This window comes from Anastrepha obliqua, chromosome 2 (assembly GCF_027943255.1).
Source record: "Anastrepha obliqua isolate idAnaObli1 chromosome 2, idAnaObli1_1.0, whole genome shotgun sequence".
Lineage (NCBI taxonomy): Eukaryota > Metazoa > Arthropoda > Insecta > Diptera > Tephritidae > Anastrepha > Anastrepha obliqua.
Genome location: NC_072893.1, coordinates 133,269,931 through 133,285,809, shown reverse-complemented (window position 1 = coordinate 133,285,809; position 15,879 = coordinate 133,269,931). Strand labels below are relative to the sequence as shown.

The following is a 15,879-nucleotide window of genomic DNA, read 5'->3' as shown; positions in this document are numbered from 1 at the left end:
GCTAGAGGAATCATCGAGGCTGGCGACAAAGTAACATTGAATGGCGAACGCCCTCATAAACGACATTTTGATGAAACGACTTTCAGAAACTAAGCCCTGTGTTCCCCACAACGTTTGGTTCCAACAAGAGCGCGCCTCTTGCCATACAGTCCGTGAAACAATGGATTTACTGCGTGTTCGGTTCGATGATCAAATTTTCTCTCGTCTTGGCACCAAGATCGTGCGATACCACACTTTTGGACGTTTATTTGTGGTGGTATGTAAAGTGCAAATGCTTTGTGGATCAATCAGCTTCGATTGAGGCATTGGAAACCAACATTACTAAAGTAGTTCACGAGATTCTGACCGAAGTCCTCCAGCGAGTCATTCGAAATTGGTGTTTACGGATGGCCGAATTTCGGTGAAGTTGCGGCCAATATTTGATAAGGATTCTCCTTAAATCATAAATGCCATGAATGGTTTTACACAAAAATTATAAATGTTGCCCTATAAATTTCAGTTTTCGTTGTTTTATTTCAGTTTAAAATCCGATACCTCTATTTGATCACCCTCTACATACAAGTACAAACATCCATCTCATCTTCAACGTATGCCAACATTTTGCTCTACAGTATTAATAGTAGAATTTTAGAGTTTGTTTTTGTCCAAACAATAGGAACTAACCCGAAATATAGTTTTACTTAGGGAGGAAAATCTATGTACGAGCATTGCTTCGTTCCAACACGAAATACACGAATAACTAGTCAAAGAAACTACACTAAATATATTTCTAAGAGCAAATGGGAAAAAGTGTATGTGCGAACCTCGCCGATTGCAGTCGAGTCGTAGTTTCGTAATGTTGCCTATTTTTCGGTTACCCCTAAACAACTGCAGTGTTTCATTGTATGCGATTGTGACATTTGGCACGAGGTCCACGTGATAGTCATTGCAGCAGACGCACACTAGACTATCCGGTTTGTCAATGAGTGTTGATTTTTCAGAGCTTTCGTTTTTATTTGCTTTAACTTTTGGTTGCGTACGAATAGAGAAGAGGAAGAGTGATTTAAAAAGTACTTAGCTGTTGTAAAACTTCATCGACATACTTGTAAATATGTAACTATCCATAATGTGTGTTTTTGTACACATACATATGTACAAATGTGCATGTGGGTGAGTGAGCGCTTGTCTGTGGATCTGTGTGCAGTTGGATCATTCATGTTTTTTCGTATTTTTTTATATTTTTTAGCGCAGTCAATAACGGGTTAATCATTTGCCTCTGTATTAGATCACATGCCCCGTGGACCTCACTCGACAATGCTCGTTATTTATGTATTTAGCAAGAACTCATATACATGGTTTATCTTATTTTTCCCACCCACCTCGCTCTTACTTACCATCAATTTGACACTGTTGGCCGGAGTAGCCTGATCTGCACTGGCAGAGCACTTCGCCATTGTTTTGTAGGCTGCAGCCGACGGTGGTGTCTTCGCGGCACGGGCATGCCACGCAGCTGCCATAACTGTCCTTGTAGTGTAGTGGTTCGCACTTTTCGCACGAGTTGCCTGAGTAGCCGGCGGGGCAGCTGCAGACCTCTACTTCGACGGCCAGTTGCGCGTCGGGTGTGCGATGCTCCACGGCGGATTCGAGTATTACGTCGCGTATGCTAGTGCGTGTGGTTGGTATTTTGGGTGTGGCACGTATCAATATGTGCTCAAGGTTGGCTAGTACGCTCATTATATCCAAACGCGAGGCACGCACTGAGTGGCCGCGCTCGTTGCGTAGCCAGTTTTCGTCTTCATGCAAGCGCACGCGGTACTCGGTGTCTTCTTGTTCATCGCTAGATCTCGACCAGAGCAATTTCATGCCATTTCCAATGAGTATGACATCAGTTCCTGGTTCATAGTGGCCATATGAGTCCACATCTAGAGCGTAGGATAGATGTCCGCCATATGAGTAGAGCTGGTTGCCTAGTACAGAGCCGCGCAGACTCCAGTATTTCTCCGTGTACGAAGTGAAGCTGTAGGTGTACATGTTGGTGGGTAGGTCGAAGCTTAGATTTTCAGTGTCCACAATATTGCCTTCGCCATCTGTGATCAATGGCTGACTGCTGATGAAGTCGACAGGTATGAGTTGGCGGTACAGGGAAGCAGAGTTGCAACGGCTGCTCTTGCCGGAGCAGTAGCATTCTTCGCAGCCGTCGGGGTTGCGTTCGGAGAGGCCATACGTGCCTGGTCGGCACTGGTCGCAGTATGGACCCACTACATTAGGTTTACAGGCACAGTAGCCGCCGTCGCAAGACACAGTACCATCGCGGTTACAGTAACTGCATTGTGTCTGATTGCCCGGTGCTGGTGGTGGGTAGGGGCTTGGTCCACTATCAGGTGAGCAGTCGTATGGCGTCCTACCGGAGGCATTACCATTATATCCAGGTGCGCAGCGCTCGCAGAACTCGCCGGCGGTATTATGGTCGCAATTCTATGTTGGGAAAAAAATAAATAAACTTCATGAATTTATCTAGGCTTCGGACGTGGATCAAGTCAATAACGTACCATACAAACACCAGTTTCAGCATCGCATTGGTTTGAGTGTCCATTGCAATCGCATGGTTCGCAGACACCCAAATAGAGACCGGCCTCAGTGTCACGTTTGTAGCCAGGTGCACACCGCTCGCAGGATAAACCAATGTAGCCTACTGGACAGCGGCATTCCTCCACTTCGAAAGCGCGTTGTGTACCGATGTTGTTCTGTGTAGCAATGTCAAGCGAAACGTGCGTAAGCTGACCGTCCTTCGTGCTGGTGGTGTAAGTGGCCTTGATGTAGATCGCATCGATCTTCGAAAGCGCCATCAACAAGTGTTCGCGATTGACCACTTGTCCGTCGGAACGCTGCCAGGCGCTTTCGATAATCGGCACAGAGTAAGAGCTGGGTTGGTTGGGGTTTACGCCCGCTTTACGGTAGTGAATAATTGTCAAGTCTTCACCCTGTATGGAATGAGTGAGATATTATGACGTTGATTTTGGAAAATTAATCCCAGATACTTACGCTCTTGATAACCACATCGGGTGCGTTGTTGCGGGACATAAGTCCGCCTGGCAGTGGGTTGTAGCTGAGATTGTAGGAGAGTTTACCGCCGTAGGCAGTGATCCTGTCGCCAAGGAATGGCGCTGGCAGGCTCCAGTAGAGCGGATCAGAGGTGGATTGTTGACTAAATTGTAGCGCACTATTGGCCTGTTGGAAGCTAACTTGGGATGGTTGAGAGGTTTCGTAGTCTCGAATAAGGTTGAAACCGTGCGGTGCGCGAGAGCGTCCAAAGTTCGAAGATACCTGGTCACGATACCAACTGCTGCTGGAACATTGTTTTGTCAGACCACTGCAGAAGCACTCAATGCAACCGGTATAAGTGAAAGCATTCAAATGGAAGGATTCAGGTGCGCAGGTGTCGCAACGTGGGCCGACCACCAGTGGCTTACACTCGCATGTGCCGTTAGGATGTGGATAGTAAGTGCCCTCGGCGTTACATGTGCTCTCTGGTATGCGGTGGCAGCTGCCACCTGGGATCAGCGGGTTGCCTTGGTAGCCAGGTGCGCAGATCTCACAACGTCTGCCTGTGTACCCCTCGTAGCAGTTGCAGGTAACATCACCGTCAGGGCTGAGTTGACAACCGCTGGCAAAGTTATTGGCGCCAGTTTGTGGGCATGGGCATTGACGGCATGGTATGCCACGACCGGGATCGCCATAGGTACCAGGTTGGCAAGGCTCCGGAACGAACGGTACGCAGCGGCCCAACCAAGGACCATACTTCTCGCGTACATAACCAGGCGCACAAGATTCGCAAGAGTCACCAACGTAACCGGGTGGACAGGCGCATTTTTCGACCAATGAAGCTGAGCCCAAACCTTGGTCGTCCAGACCAGCTGAGTCCATTACAATATTGGTGAGCTCTACTTCACGTTCAGTGGCGTCAATGTAACTCAAGCGTATGAGGATGTTGTCCACATTAGCCAAAACCATCATAATCTCTTCGCGTGTAGCACGACGCCCGTCAGTCTTGTACCAGTTTCCAGAGTTAAATTGTACTGAGATCTTGTTGTTGACGTTTGGTTCTGGTTGACTGCGTACGCGATGTGTGAGCGTAAATCCATTTCCAGTGATTATGACATCTGGGGCCTGGTTGAGGCGTCCATTACCCATGTAGTTAACCTCATAGCGCAGATAGCCGCCATAAGACTTTAGCTGGTTGCCCATGTATTCGTTAGGCAGCGCCAAATACGGCTGCTCGCGACTATTATATCCCACATCGGATACGCGGAACTGCACGCCATGATGATGACTGAGAATATCGGGCGATTGTGCATCGTTGATGATAATGTCACTGTATGGGTTAAGTTCAACGTTCTTGACCTTGTGCGAAATTATTGTCGGTTGGATGGCAAAGTTGTAGAGATTAGCGCTCTTACAAGACTTCGATATGCCAAAGCAGAAGCAGTTGATACATTCATCTTGGCGACGAGCGAGCATGTTGAAGAAGCCAGCGGGACAAACATCCACATGTTCACGAGCATCGACGGTCACCTGAGTATCGGGAGTCACAAAGTTGCGTCCCTTCGAGTTGAGTATTTCACAAGAGTAGGCACCTTGGTCCTGAGTATCCATATCGGGGCAGTAGAGTGTGCCGGTGCCAGCGTGGCTCTTTGCGACACATTTTTCGGGTACGTGACCCCAGTTCAAACGCCAGACGATCAGTGGCACTGGTACACCGGTACCCACACAAGTCAAATTCAATGGATCACCTTGTTGCAGGCGAATGTAAGGTGGTGGTGGACGAATTGGAGCAGGAGCCACTGAAAAACAAATGAAGTTATTAAGGTTTTACTAAATTGTCGAGAGTTCAGATCTTATGGACTTACTGCAACCGATTTCATCGGTACCATCGATACAATCATTTGTGTCGTCACACTGGAAGTTTTTGGGAATGCAATGGCCACTGCGGCATTGGAATTCGTCATAGCGGCATGGCGCACCACTTGGCTCGGGATCGCAGCTATCTTCATCGGAGTTGTCGAAGCAATCGTCTTCACCGTCACAGCGCCAGATGCGATCAATACAACGCGAGTTGCGACACATGAACTGATTGGGCTGACATTTGAGGCCGTGGCTACAGCTCTCTTCATCAGAACCGTCCGAACAGTGTGGGATGCCGTCACAGATTTGAGATTTGTCGATACATTCGTTGTTCCGACAAGTAGCCTGGTTTGCGCGACAAGCTGTGGGGGGTCGGTCGTTCGTGGGATTGGCTGTGGATGAAGGAAAAACTTCGTCTTAAAAGTGTGCTGGATATATTCACCGTGTGAGTACTATGTTTACCGGGCGCAAGATTTTAGAACGTGAAGTCCATTTTGGAAAAATGTGGGGGATAGTTAAAAATACAACAATACAACATTTTGCGAGTTAGAATTTTTAAAGAAAATATATTTTGTAAAAAAAAAATATTAAGAAACGTGTGCTTGTACCTAGTCCGAAAAATTCCAGACCAATGTGTGGCACGGTGCCATATTTGATTTTATGCGAGGAACTGTGATATTTATTATCATTCCACGCTGCGTCCGGGTATTAGTAGGGTGTTTTATAATACTGTTTCATGCTTCATTAATAAATTCCATGAAGAGGGGCTACTTACATTTTTCAACGGTCAAATGTACGGTAACTTGTTGTCCAGGCACATGACGGGGATAGCCAGCAGCTTCACAAATATATTGACCAGAGTCCTCAGACTATAAAGAAAATAGTATCGGGTTAATTAACTCCTAAGTGCAACTAAATTCTGGTACTTACGCGAATGTTTGGAATCTCCAGACGACCATCGCCATTGTCTCGTGAACCTATTGGCAGTGGGCGACCGCCAGGGCGGGTCCATTTGACACGGGCGCGCACTGGACCTTCGTCACGACAACGGAAGATGACTTCACGACCTAAACGATGCGGAAAAAGGGAATGAAAGAGAATTAGAAAAATCGATATGCTAAATGGAGGCGTGAGGGTGTCTGGCATTCGGTGCGACTGTGTTTTTCATATCATACAAAGTGAGAGCAAACGCATGGGCAGCGTTACATGGGACGGGGTGGGCGATTAAAAATATCTGTTATATGGGTGTATAAAAATTGTATTTACAAATCGAATATAAAAGTGCATTTGCATTCCTTTACGGTTTTCGTGCACTGTTTTGCGATGGGCACTTGGAAAGGAACTCATTCAAAATGAGCATTTGAAAGAAATAAAGAGCCGACTTACCCTCCTTAATATATCCTGTGTAGAATTTTATTTATTTAGTTATTTTTTGTTTAGTTTTTTGTTATTTAAGTACGAATTTTGGGAATAGAAGCGGAATATAGCATAAAAAGTAAAAATTAATTCAAAGCTGAGTGAACGCAAATTATTCAGTCAAAAGATGCCGTTAGCGGGAGGAAATTTTATTTGTAAGGTTTGACTTTTCCGCTGGCGGCACTTCGACAATTGAAAATCTCTTTATGAACAACAATAAAGGAACCTGCCATTTTTTGTAGCAGAATCAAGAGAGAAACTTACTTTCTTTGATAATTTGACTATCAGGGTAGGTCCTCAGATTCAATTGTGGATTGGACGGTGATGCGTCTGGAACTCCTATGTGGAACAAATTATAATTTAGTGTTAGAAATAATTGAATTATAAAGATTAGAAGGGGATGCATATGATGTACAAATATGTTAAGTATGGCTTGAAAATATTTGTTAGAGGCGTGAGTAAGTGAGAGTGATATTTTACTGAGTATGTGTTACGGTTATAAGTCCTGCCGAGTGATAGGCCCAACAGAATAAGTTCCTTGAGTCCGGTGTGTCACAAAATTTGACTGATAGCCGAACCGTTTGCATACAGAGGTCCACATTTGTGTAACACGGCTTGCTGGACTGGACCAAAGCTGACAAACTCTCTACTGACTAATTCTGGCGACTCTATTAAAGGTTATTCGGAGAGGGAGAGAGAGAGAGTGACTGAATAAAATCGCAGTATATTTGCAGGAGAAAGCAACAACAAAGTTATCGAGCAAGACTCCCGCTAGCAGTATGGTTACACCTTATAAAACTCTGGGTGGAAAAAAATCAGAAAGTGCGGCCAATATCAGACTGTTAGCCGGCTCTCATCGAATTTGAAAGAATCAGCTAATTGGCTAACGTAACCGGGATCATGACAGCGGTTTGTGCATGAAAAAAAAAACATCAACACAGTTTTCGCTCATCTTACTTCGTTACCGGCTGAACAACGACTGTGCGAATACGTGTAAAATGAACGGGCAGAATTCTGCTGCCGAATACCCAATAACGTGACAGCTAAAGTTACTCGTTCAATTTCGTTCTTCACTATAACTCTCTTTTATGATGTTAGGCAATTTTTGCTATACCGCATTCATATAGGAAAACTTTTGTTGCTTTAACTTTGCGAATTATCTTTTGGTTTTCTTGTCGTGTTCACAGACTTTGCACTCGATAGGTTTTAGTCTATGCTCTTTTCGTTTTCATCTATGCTCACTCCGCCGTGGTAATAACGCAAGATCTAATAACATAGCAAAATGGCTTATATCCTATTTATTTCTATGGCATGTACGTCACTTGTCGTTTGAAGTGATGATTTCAGGTACGTACATCGGTACAAGCTTTGTGGCGTCATGGGTGGAGAGAGGCTATATTCGATGACATGTTGAGCGAGCTCTTGCGAATAAAGCGAATATCAGCTTTTTTTACTGGAAATTCTAATGAGATTCTTTTTCTTTCTTTCGTGATTTTTTGAAGTTTGGATTAAGGAATGGTTAATAAATTATAGTCTTTTTAAACCTTAAGATACGCCTTTAATTTTGGTTAATAATATTTTGTGTTGTGCAGTGCCTTAGTCCTCTAATATTTTCGTTAGCAGATTTTCTACTTCAAGATTCTTTCACCGTTCGTTAACGTTTTTTTTATTCATTTCTCTCACTAAACTAAAACTTACGCTCTATTTCATTGGAATTGGGACTGCAGTCCAGCTCATCGCTAATATCGAGCGGACAATCGACAACACCGTTACAACGCAGTGCGTTGCGTATACAGGGACCGTTCTCACAACGGTACATTAGCGGGCCGCAAGCTTTGCTGGATCCTTCGAACTCAAGTTGCGGTTCGCGCAGATACTCTGTGCGCCGATTGCGATGACATAAACATAATTATACGAAATTTTATGTATGTGTATGTGTGTGTACGAGTAAGATGTGTATATGTGTATGTATGAGTATGAAAATGTAGAGCAAGAAAGAGCATAGTTTTGAATATTAACCACAGATGAAAGGTAATAATTGTAAAAAGTGGTTTTTCTTTTTCCTGTACTCACTGCACGAAAGCTCATCCGAACTGTCGGCACAATCGGTGTAGCCGTCACAACGCGCCGCCGCATTGATACACTGCCCGTTGCTGCAACGGAACTGCGAAACGGAGCAACCGCGTCCCGCATCATAGCTGGGCTCCGAGCAGTCCTCCTCGTCCGAGCCGTCGCGACAATCACGATAACCATTGCAATAAGCACTGCCCGAAACACAATCACCGTTACGGCAGCGGAACTGATTGGCGGCACAGCCTGGTGACGTAAAATGAACAAAAAGGAAAGGAATTAGTTTGTGCGAGGTACCGCTGGACAAGGTTGCTAGGTGGGTGAGGATAAAAAGGTGGCACAAGTAATTTTAAAAAACTTTGAAGGGTAAAAATTGAAGGGTTTGGGGAAACGAAGAAATACAGATACATAACATGCGCAGGGCAAGCGCTGTGGAGAGAGGTGCAGTAATGGCATTTTTTTGTTTTTGTAGTAAAAAGGAGGTTTGCATGCGCTTAGAAAGTAAGTAACTGCTAAAAAATAAATAAATAAATAGATAAAAGTAGCAACCAATTAAACTGGCTTAAGAGTAGAGTAAAGTTTATAAAAATAAAATAAAGACTACTATAAAATTATATGAAATATTTGGAATGTTAAAATTGCTTGAATTCATAATAAACAGTTCAGAAAATGCAAACGAAACAATTTCAAATAAATGCTTGTATTAACCAATGCAATTTTGCTCATCAGAGAAATCTTTGCAATCGTAGTATCCATCGCAATGCTGAGTCTCATTTATGCAGTACTGACGGTCAAAGCAGAGAAACTCATTATCCTTGCAGGTGGTGCCTTACAGAGGATTAAAATAATTGTTGCAATTTTTATTTAACAATAAAAGTGAAAAATATTGGTTAAGAAATATTGCAAAAGATTCGAAATGTTGCGGAAAAAGCGTAAATAAATCAATTGCACTAACAAAAGTGTATAGACATGCCAGAGCAGAAAAATTCAGAGAGGTAAAGCTGAGGGCATTCTTGAAATTCGTCTATTCAAAAGAGAGATGCCATGAAATTGCATAAGGAAATAGTGAAGAATTGGCTTCACAGCAAAAGGATATACTATTTTTATTAAAAAAAAAATATTTTGCCCATTGATTGCCTTCTAAATTTTGCTGCCCCAAAATAGCAAGTTACCATAAGCATAGGATTTTTTTCAGCATAAATGTAGAAGTATATATGCTAGAACTTTTTGCAGAGTGATTTTAAATTAATGAAAAGGCTTTTATAAACATGAAATAAAATTATATCTCTAAATATATTTTACAGTGCCGCGGTGTTGACTATGATTTTGAATTTTGTGATGCAAATGAAGTCCTTTGAAAACACACAAAAAATTAGTAGACGCAAGTGAATTCGATTGCAGCCATAAAAACTCGTATAGATTTTCTTCTGGGCAATGAAGTTTTCGAACTTCTACAAAGGGCTTTCACTAAAATATCTGATTGTGCCTTTACTCGTTTCGTATCGTACGAAAAAATCTAAACCTGAAATCTAAAATCTGAATCTTAATTTCAAGACCAGCGAAGAATGTAAAGCTGAAAATTGTGAGGGTCACAAGTGCTAAGCGAAAAAACTACTAGACTTACTATAACTACACTAAGTTCTTCGGTAAGGCTGACTAAAAGGGTCGCAATCTCAGCTGCACTTATGGGTCTGCTAGTCGCGACAGGAGGCCGTCTACAACGCCTGAGCACGTGTTGTATGAATGTACGGGTTTGGCCAAGCCAAGAATAAATAATTTAAAGTTTTATTTAGTCGCCCCTAAAGGATCATTTATTCACTTAAAATAGCCTCTGAGAGGGAATCTATTCAAGAATTTTGGATAAAGAAGATTAAATCTGCGCTGGCGAGCTAGAAATGCTGCAGTGGATAAATTTTGACGCTACCTTTAGTCTAAATAGTGCATCCTAGTGTTTCAAGGTTTGATCAGATAACATCTCAAACAGAGGAAGCAGATGCTTTAAGAGCAGGCTCTCTTAGATTCATCTCTGTTGTTCCTCAAAGACCTATTCAACTAAAGTCCAAAAATTTTCCATCGAAGTTCCTCAAAAACCTATTGTTATTATTCTTCACGTAAAGCCCAACATTTTTCCAGCGTTGCCTGTTTATACTCCCCGCTCTTTTTGACTTCATTTGCATGCATTGTGCAGAACATCAAATATCGTAATTATTGCCAATTTGGGTGCATTGTATTTTTACGAATAACAAAGAAAAGCTATTTTACTTTCGGTGCGTACGATAGATATCTATTGCTTTAGTATTTCCACACGTATTCAAGTTCCATTATGCGGAACAACGCCCACTTACAATTTGCCTCATCGGCACCGTCGTCACAGTCGCGTGAGCCATCGCAACGTTCGCTCTCCGAGTAGCATTTGCCATTCGGGCAGGTGTGTATCGGACATGGGTAGATCGGCACAGGCCTTCGCGTAGGTGGATAAGACATGCAGTTGATCTCATCGCTGCCGTCAGTGCAATCGCTATAACCGTTACAGCGTATCGATCCGTGGTGGCATTCATCGTCGCAGAAGAATTGATCCGCCGAACAGTCTTCCGGTGAGTGGCGAATGGCTTCTGCAGTTTTGATGGCAATAGTGACATGAAGTGATCAAGGCCGCAGTTATGGTAAGACATGGTTGAAAATAGGAGGCAAGGCGGGCAGAGAGAGAGCGAGAGCGAGCGAATTGAAAAGAAATAAATGCAAAATGCTTTGGATTAGTTGGATTAATAACTGGCTCAATGATGTGAGCTGCAAGTGAAGTGATTTGTATTAATGCTTGTAGGTGGCAAGACTATGTTTTTTTCACATAGCATATTTACATATACATACATATACATATATTGTGGTCCAAAGTACATACATAAAGGCCTATACATATATACAAAAATTAAATATTGAAAAGGTATAATTTTGGAGAAAAGCATCGCTAAGAGCAGATGCCACCCGATTTTTCACAGAAATCTAAAAAAAGTGGTTATTTTTGGAAAAATTAAAATTTGTTCTTGGCTCTTCAAAATTCTTTTCTGATAATTTCTTAAGTAAAATATAAACTCTAGCAGTATTTGTTACCCTCTTTTCGGCATTGCTTGGGCGACTCATCCGATCCGTCAGTGCAATCTTCGCGCCCGTCACACAGATAATTTCTATTAATGCACTCGAAGTTGTCGCATTGCCACTGGTAGCCGCGGCAGGTTTTATTTGATATGGGCAATATTATTTCGTTTTCACGTACTGTGCAGTTATTTGTTGTTGTTGGTGAATATGTTCGATGAATTTGGTTAGCATTTGTGTTTTTACAATGACATGTTTTTTATTTGTTATTTGAAAAATAGTTTTTCCACACAGAAACAAAAGTACACAGAGAAACACGTGAAACAAAAAAGAGAACACCAAAACACATTTAAAATGGGCGCAGGTGATTGCATGATGTTCGTGGTTTGTATGAAATTGAACGAAAAATAAATAAACAGTTATTAAAAAATATATACATAAATATGAAACTTAAAGTCGTACTATGAGCATAAAAAAAATAAATGATTGATAGGAAGTAAATGTGTGCGAAGGCGCGGGGATCAACGTGGATGTGGTGGTGTGGTTCGGAACTGATTTTTCAATTTTACAGATGAGTATTGGCAGCTTTTGCAGCTTTTTATTTATAAAGTAAGTTTCTCGGAGCTTTCATCTTTTTTTTTTGTAAAGAGAACATTGAAGCAAAATATTTGTAATTGCAGTTGGAAGGAGTGAGAGCTTTAAACGAAAGACTTTGGACATCGTTACAAATTTAAAAGTGCTGTAATGTTTCTAATGTTGGTTCATATGCAAGTACATATAATCGAAAAGTTTTATTAAAAGCTTTAAAAGTCAATTTATTATATGCATAGGTTAAGTTAGGTTAGCCTGGTTGGCAGAAAGCCACGCATACACCTTTTGGATGGGGACCGACATCTAAGAATACTGTATAGGTTTAGCGGAAAATTGTAAAAGCTCTACCTAAATTTGGTTTGCAGTAACCGTAAAAGCTTAAAAGGGCTTTATCTTGCTTATACAAATACTCAAGAAGCAGACTTGCAACTAAAATTGCGAAGCGAGATGGATTTCAATGAAAGTTTTCGAACATTGTTAAAAGTTTACCGAAGCTTTCATGTTCCTACAGTGAATGCGAAAACTCGTAAAATTTTCACTTTGCTTTAAATTAAAAGTGCTTTAGAAGATAATTCTGGAAACTTCCAAGTATATCTAAAAAATTTTTTTGGAGAATGTAAAATCTCTAAATTTTTTCTCCAATCGTAAAAGCTAGTGAAGTTTCACTTTGGTTTTTACTTAAAAAAGGTCATGTAAATATTTCAAAGAAGTTTTAAAGCTCTTACGTTTAACTAGTAAAGTGCTGAAGTAAACTTTAAGTTCGAGAAGGGAGGGATTGCAAATTCTTAAATGTTTTCCTTTTTTTTCAAATTACCTCGAAAACTAATAAAAGCCATACAACTTTTGGAGCGAGGTAATCTAGAATGAACCATTTTTTGGTCCCGAAAGCTTGAAGTACATTTTTTTAAATCATAAAAGCTTTGATTAAATTTGTTTTGAATAACGTGAAAACTCAAGTTCTTAAACAATTGTAAAAGTTAATCAAAACCTTTAATTTTTTATTTGAATAAAGCTCTGAGGAAAATTGCTTGCATACACCAAAGCTCTAGGGTCAATGCTCGAGGTTGCTAAAAACATCTAGGTGATCGTAAAAATTTGAGATATATTTCATGCTGGATGCCAAAGCATTTTCGTTTTTAGAAAATAAAGCTCTCAACTGCCCAGATTGCGCTAGAGGTTTAATCCAATTTAAATACCATAACAACTCGTGAGAGACAATCAAATAGCGGGTGAATTTGAAACATTTTGGCTTAACTCTCACATGAAATTTCGATATAACTTAACGGGGGGTTGCTTGGAGAAGGGGAAGGACAAGCTGTAAACTTATGTTAAATTCTTAAAAAAATTTAATTTTTTTTGACAATAGTATATAGTATTTATAAATTTGGCTACAATAAGGTTTTCAGCAAATTTCAATAATACAAATTTGCCAAAATATTCTCTTCTTAAATCTCTTTTTTACCATTACAATCTCGTTCGTCAAACCCATTGTCGCAATCGATTTTGCCATCGCATTGCAGGCTCCAATCGACGCAGGTGCTGTTGCAGCGGATTTTGAGTGGCGGGCAATCGAGTATTGTTGGTGTTGTTGGCGCTGGTAATAGTGGCCGCGCGTTGCCCGTCCATGCTGTTACATAGTTGCATGTCCAACAAACATATAGACAATTGTATAGATGTATTGGTGGTTGATGTTTGGATGTGTTTTATTGCGTGCGAACAGATGAAAGAATTTTCGTATTTATAATTCGAATGGAGTTTGTCGAGTGTTTGGCAAGAAATAGTACAATAATTGAATTGTGAATTGAGAATCAGAGAGAAGGTATTGAAGCTAATACCAACTACTCACTAATGCTACTAAACTAAATGACAAGCCAACAGAAATTTCGAAAGGGATGTACATTAAAGTTTCATCAGGCACATGCAGGTGGTGAACTAAGTGTTATTTTGTATTAAAGGAAAAGGCAAGCAAGCAGGGAGGAGATGCGGGCTGTAACTACTGTAAAAGCACGAAACTGCTCTAAGTGGACTTTAGCTAGGAAATAATTTGCAAAACTACTCTGGAATCAGCATTATTTGTTGTAGTACCGAAATAGCCAAAGGGGCTCCCGACCCAACCTGAACCTGGTGGCGAATAGTCGCTCATATTCTGCACTTACCGCAGTTCAGCTCATCACTGGAATCGACGCAATCGACCTGGCCATTGCAACGCAGTTTGGGCAAAATGCATTCGCCAGTGTTGCAGCTGCGTTGCAGTGCCAACAACAGATTTGTATTTTTTTTGTAGATTTTATTCGACCGATGATATGCATGTAATTGATGATATGTTGCATGTTGTGTAGTGAATGTGTTGGTGTGTATGTATTTTTTTGTATGTGATGCGATGTGATGGTTGTGAGACGGGCGCATTAAATGTTGCAATATTAAAAATATGATTCTTGTTTAAAAATAGTTTCATTTTGGCCACTAACGTGCAATATTTCATGGATTGACTCATAAAATGAGGAGCTTTAAGCTTCATTAGAAGCTTTCAGGTGAAAGCGCATCATAAGAGTAAAAATTTAATTAAAACTACACTCCACGTAAATTTCAATGTAATCACAGCTTTTGGAAGTTTAAGATGTAAATCAGATTGAATTTGGAAAAAATTAAAGATTTTTCGTCGTGTGGCAGCTTTTCGCGAATAGAAAACTTGAAAAAAGTTTGTAACTGAACAATCGTGAATCACTTTTTCAAATATGTTACTAACCTAGCCGTAGTGAGAGCTTGAAAATCCTCTATAGGCTCAAAGCTTATCTTTATCCCTTAAAGCTTTACTTTTTGGAAGCTTCAGCTAAGCTTTCATTTTATCATCATTTTAAAATTATCAGTCGAAAAGTATCTCCGGGCCAAAATTTCAATTTCAAATCTACCTCTTCTAGTTACTTTGTAAGCTTACCTCTCCTAATCGGTTTTCTCTGCTGGATATTGGATGCCTCCCTTCATTTTCCCCACTTAGCTGAATACGCTCTAGGACCTTCACTTTCCAGGGACTGTGAGAAATCTCTGAGAATTGTGATTCTATAATAATAGTTCTTTTTTTCAATTTTAAATGAAAGCTACATAAAGCTTGAAAGCTCCCCTTCAAGGTAAAAAATTATTCAGACTCTCAGTTGGTCGAAGCTGGGTATACTTATGTTAGTCTCTTTTCTCATTTCTTGTATGTAAGCCTTGTAAAGCTTGAAAGCTCCCCACAAAGCTGCCATGCTTTATTGAATATACTTAGGTTAAAGGCTTTTCTCAATTTTTGTATGAAAGCTGTATTAAGTGTGAAAGCTCCCATCCAAACTAATAAACTATTCTGAACTTTAGTGACTGCTTCCATGAAATATTGCAGTTTTCTGGGTAAAATCTTGCTCTTACAGAAAAGCTTTATCACGACAGTGTGTACAATTTTGTTCGTCGGTTCCATCATTGCAATTGGCAATACCATTGCATTGTTGATCGCGTAGTATGCAATAATTCTGATCGCATTCGAATTCGCTTTCATGGCAATGCTCTGTGAAGGTATGAATGAACGAATGTTTGTTGTAAGTAACAATTAAATTAAAAAGTTCAAATAATAAAATAACAAAATGGCGTTTGTTAAAAGAAAATCATGCGTTTTAAGTGGATGTGAATTTAAATGTTAAAATTTGTATGGTTTTTGTAAGAGTGGTTACAAATTAGATTCGAACAAGTATGAAAAAAATTATTGTGAATTTTAGGTATTTAAGGCTTGAGTTGAAAAATATCGGGAAGTGTAGAAATACCAATTTCTTTTTTATCTTTATGTATTTTTGTGAGAGAAAGTGT

The 15,879-nt window shown here is 40.6% G+C and overlaps 1 protein-coding gene across 35 annotated transcripts in view; it reads right to left on the bottom strand.

The window, feature by feature from the left end:
* Positions 1 to 15,879, bottom strand: part of LOC129237214 (basement membrane-specific heparan sulfate proteoglycan core protein) — a 211,020-nt gene that overhangs the window by 26,023 nt on the left and 169,118 nt on the right. For 26 of the 35 annotated variants that reach the window (XM_054871753.1, XM_054871751.1, XM_054871757.1 and 23 more), the window contains 12 exons: positions 13,511 to 13,675; positions 11,476 to 11,637; positions 10,713 to 10,979; positions 8,371 to 8,613; positions 6,562 to 6,636; positions 5,812 to 5,948; positions 5,657 to 5,750; positions 4,887 to 5,273; positions 3,022 to 4,820; positions 2,529 to 2,960; positions 1,374 to 2,454; positions 804 to 1,004 (listed from right to left, as the gene is read on the bottom strand). In XM_054871753.1, the coding sequence (XP_054727728.1) occupies positions 804 to 1,004; positions 1,374 to 2,454; positions 2,529 to 2,960; positions 3,022 to 4,820; positions 4,887 to 5,273; positions 5,657 to 5,750; positions 5,812 to 5,948; positions 6,562 to 6,636; positions 8,371 to 8,613; positions 10,713 to 10,979; positions 11,476 to 11,637; positions 13,511 to 13,675 (5,043 nt within the window). The remainder of the gene's footprint in view (positions 1 to 803; positions 1,005 to 1,373; positions 2,455 to 2,528; positions 2,961 to 3,021; positions 4,821 to 4,886; positions 5,274 to 5,656; positions 5,751 to 5,811; positions 5,949 to 6,561; positions 6,637 to 8,370; positions 8,614 to 10,712; positions 10,980 to 11,475; positions 11,638 to 13,510; positions 13,676 to 15,879) is intronic. The other 9 variants (XM_054871766.1, XM_054871771.1, XM_054871779.1 and 6 more) reach the window with 6 other exon arrangements.